The sequence below is a fragment of the Atta cephalotes genome, assembly GCF_000143395.1.
Source record: "Atta cephalotes unplaced genomic scaffold scaffold00012, whole genome shotgun sequence".
Classification (NCBI taxonomy): Eukaryota; Metazoa; Arthropoda; class Insecta; order Hymenoptera; family Formicidae; genus Atta; species Atta cephalotes.
Window position 1 is genome coordinate 4764652 of NW_012130076.1, and position 3867 is coordinate 4768518.

General features: G+C 29.5%; 1 protein-coding gene across 1 annotated transcript in view; it reads left to right on the plus strand.

Annotated features, from left to right (window-relative positions):
• Nucleotides 1–751: 751 nt before the first annotated feature.
• LOC105617362 (A disintegrin and metalloproteinase with thrombospondin motifs 1-like) overlaps nt 752–3867 on the plus strand; it is a 5293-nt gene continuing 2177 nt past the window's right edge. Inside the window, exons 1-8 of the mRNA XM_012198923.1 lie at nt 752–811; nt 929–989; nt 1199–1410; nt 1513–1602; nt 1707–1893; nt 1998–2091; nt 2211–2340; nt 3425–3573. Coding sequence (XP_012054313.1) covers nt 752–811; nt 929–989; nt 1199–1410; nt 1513–1602; nt 1707–1893; nt 1998–2091; nt 2211–2340; nt 3425–3573 — 983 coding nt within the window. The remainder of the gene's footprint in view (nt 812–928; nt 990–1198; nt 1411–1512; nt 1603–1706; nt 1894–1997; nt 2092–2210; nt 2341–3424; nt 3574–3867) is intronic.

Genomic DNA, 3867 nt, shown 5'->3' on the forward strand with positions numbered 1-3867 from the left:
CAACGTTCCGATATCACGATGCTTGGCGCAATTAGCGTATTATCTTTTTCTTATGTTTCTTTTCTTTCTTTTTCTCGAAGAGAATTACACGATCATTAATATCTTTTTGCAAATAAAAATTATTTATCGTAAATGAATTTCCTATGCCTGTTTATTCTTCAAGCATCTTAACGATTTTATTCAATTAGTTAATCAATTAATTAATTATTTTATTCTTTAATCAATTCGACTTTCTTCATTTTTACTTTTTTATTTTTTGTTATTCTTTCTCATAAATTTTTGTTTCTTTTCTCATAGTTTAAGTGTAATATATTTTTATTAAAAAATGCGAACACAATTTGAGCAAAAAATTTGAGCAGTAAACAATCCCCCAATTTGATCATCGACAGAACATTTAATTCACGGTCAGGTTTTCATATGTTGTCACACACGAGAATTATGAATTTGTATAATTCTTTCTTCATTACCGTGTTCGCGCGCAAATCATTCGTTATATGTACAAGTGTTTTTTCCGTTTAATCACAAGCATAGATCAAATATCGATTAGCTAATTTATATGGAACGTAAAATAGCCCTTTCTTATATTCGAGCTGCGGGCTCTCTCGCTGGAAGATCGGGATATTCATGAATATCGAGACAACAAGAGAAATCGCAGCTTGCTGTTTATATTATTTGATACCGAACAGTTCATTTCGTTTCGGTGAAATTACGAGAAATTCGAAGATCATCTTTCGCCAAGATATTATAAAGAATGTTTCGTGCGATGTTTCTATTATGCCTGGCTGGAATACCGTTTTCACGATGCAAACAGGTAACGTTTAGAATATAAGTACAAACACCCAATTCAGTTATCGTTTTATCCGCAAAAAAGTAAAAACTGCAAAGCTATAGAATGTTGAATGAATAGAAAAAAAGGATATATTTTCAGCTTCACGAGTACATGACGCTGAACGAAGTAATGTCCATTTTTAATAAGCCACATCATCTTGGTGAGTGTGACAAGATTTCTTTTTACAGAAAGATTCTTTTATTTTCATAGTACTTTTTCTTATAAATTATACAAATTTTTTTTAGATTAATAATAAACTAATTAATAATATTATTATTGCAATTATAACTTATTACAAAATAATAGTATTAAATGATATGTATATATTTGCATATAGTTTGTATATTCTCAATTTATATTAACTTTCAGTACCTAAATATGAAGTAGTGCCCGTATTGCATCGCATGTCGAAGGAAATGAAAGAAAATATAAATGAACTCAAGATAAAGGTTTTCAATGACGACGTCAATTTATATTTGAATCCCACGGAAGGAATCCTTGCTAGTAAGAATACACCCGTATGGACCGTTTCATCTAATCCAGAAGCACTCGAAGGATTGCAATACAAACAAGTACCTAAGGTATGTGTCTTTCAATTTTTATATCTTTACAATAGTAAAAAAAAATATGCGAGATGGAGTTGTGAAAAAAATGTCTTTCTTATTATTATCTTCTCGTCACAGGCTATGGATTCTGTAGGAGTCGTTCTTCAAGACGTACGCACTTCGAGCTCAGTTTTGCTAACTCCTACTCCTGATGGTCAAGTTCATGTGGTAAGGATTCCAATTGCATCTCAAAGTTGCGATTGAAATCAAATAATTTTTCTTTTTTTTAATATACATATGAATGTAAATCAATAACGTTTTTCTTTCTGAAGAACGGAGTGCTTAACAATACATACGTCATCAAATCTCTGCCGCGACGAATATTGGATCATGTTCTTTACGGAGGACGCAAACTCTTTGAACCGCTTCATAAGAAGAATGTAACGAACAACGATGACTTGGCTTACACGCATCATCACGTAGTGTACAAAATGCCTTCATCAAATCAGAAAGATTTTAGTAAGCTATTTGAATACTTACATAAAAATTTCACGTAGATTCCCTTTTAGATTCACTCAAATTTCAGGGCAGGTGTCTTATTCAATACTCTTGTGGTTCTACAGAAATTACAGATCCTGAGGGCCAAGAAATGAAACGCAATATCCCGGATATCATTTATCCAGAATTTTTAATAGTAGCAGATTACAGTATATATCAGTAAGTGAAGTTATATGATGCTAATTATATACAACAAATAATCATAAATTTTATATATTAATAAATAAATATACGTTATTATTTTTTTTATAAAATACTAATTTTTCTATTTATTGCAGATTACTTGGCGGAAATATCGAGCAGGCTATAAGATACCTTGTCTCGTTTTGGAACGGAGTCGATTTGAGATATCGTTTGCTTACTACGCCGAAAATACGACTTAATATCGCAGGAATAATCATAAGCGTTGTAAGTTTTAGCTTAATATTCAAATAGGAGAGATCGGGATTAGTTGTCGTATGGGGTTGATTATCAAAATGCTTATAACTCGAACAAGATGGCAGAAAAATCTTTTTGACTGTAGATTGTTGATATAATATTAATTTGTTATGTAAAATGATTTACGCTACAAGCATTGTATATATTATTTATTTTTAAGAAAATGAAGTTGAGTAAATTTTTCTTATCACCTATTTTGTTGTCTGACAAGTCTTTGGCATTATTAATTGCGATATCCTTGTATTCATAGAAAATGACATATATTAGAAGATTTATGCATACAATTAATTAATCATTATCCTAACAAAGTTTGTAAATACAATCTCTTTTATTAAAAATGGCTATGTGGGGAGATTGATTAAAATGAGATGAAGTTAGTTTAAACAATCAATTTTAATATTTTTAAAGAATGCATTTTTAGAGAATATATTTACAGATATATTATATTTTATAGATATATATATATATATTATTTTTTTTTTATTTTTCATATAGAAATTACTGTACAAAAAACAAATTATGTATTTTATAATTAAAAATTAACTATTCTATTTAAAGTAATACCATAATTATTATTATTCTCAAAATATAAAACTGATATTAAAATAAAAATTGTATTTTTTATATGCGTTGTCCACAACAAATATGCTATTGCCAATTCTACAACATGTGACAATCAATCCAGAACACAGGATTAATTATTTTCAGTCATATTTTCGCAGCTTCATTTAAAATTAAATGACTTATTTTTACGATATAATGAATTCACGAGTAATATTTTTTTTAATACCTAAAGAATGTAAATATTATAACGTGCATAATATTTCAAAATCAGGCATCTATTTTTTCTAAAAATCACTAATCAAAAACTATGACAATCCTACATTCAAATCCTTCATTATATTCAAATACACATGCATATAAATATGTCCTAATTATTTTACATCAAAATTTAAAAGAAGATAATTTCTGAGTTAAATAATATTTGTAATATATTTGATATATTTAATATATATCTATATTATTTTTAACATAACATTTCATTATATTTTAGGATAAGGATGCAACTCCATATTTAGAAAACAATCGTTTCGAAGATTCATCCCTAGATGCGGATCGTGCTCTACGCAACATGGGAGATTACTTCTATCGCGAGAGTAGATTCCCAACTGATTTTTACGACATAGCGATCGCTATGACAAAGTAAGTATCCGCCCAACAAACGAAAATGGATTGAAATTTTTTCTATCCAATGCACATTTTAAATAGCGAATATAAATAGCGAATTTAAATAGCTTTTTTTTGGATTCAATTGGATTCAATTGGATGCAATTAAATTGAAAAATTACATTTCCTATTCAAAATTTTGAATTGAACAGTATTCACAATTTGTGTGCGTGCGTGCGTGCGTGCGCGCGCGCGCGCGCGCGCGTGTGTGTGTGTGTGTGTGTGTGTGTGTGTGTGTGTGTGTGTGTGTGTGTGTGTGTGTGTGTGTGT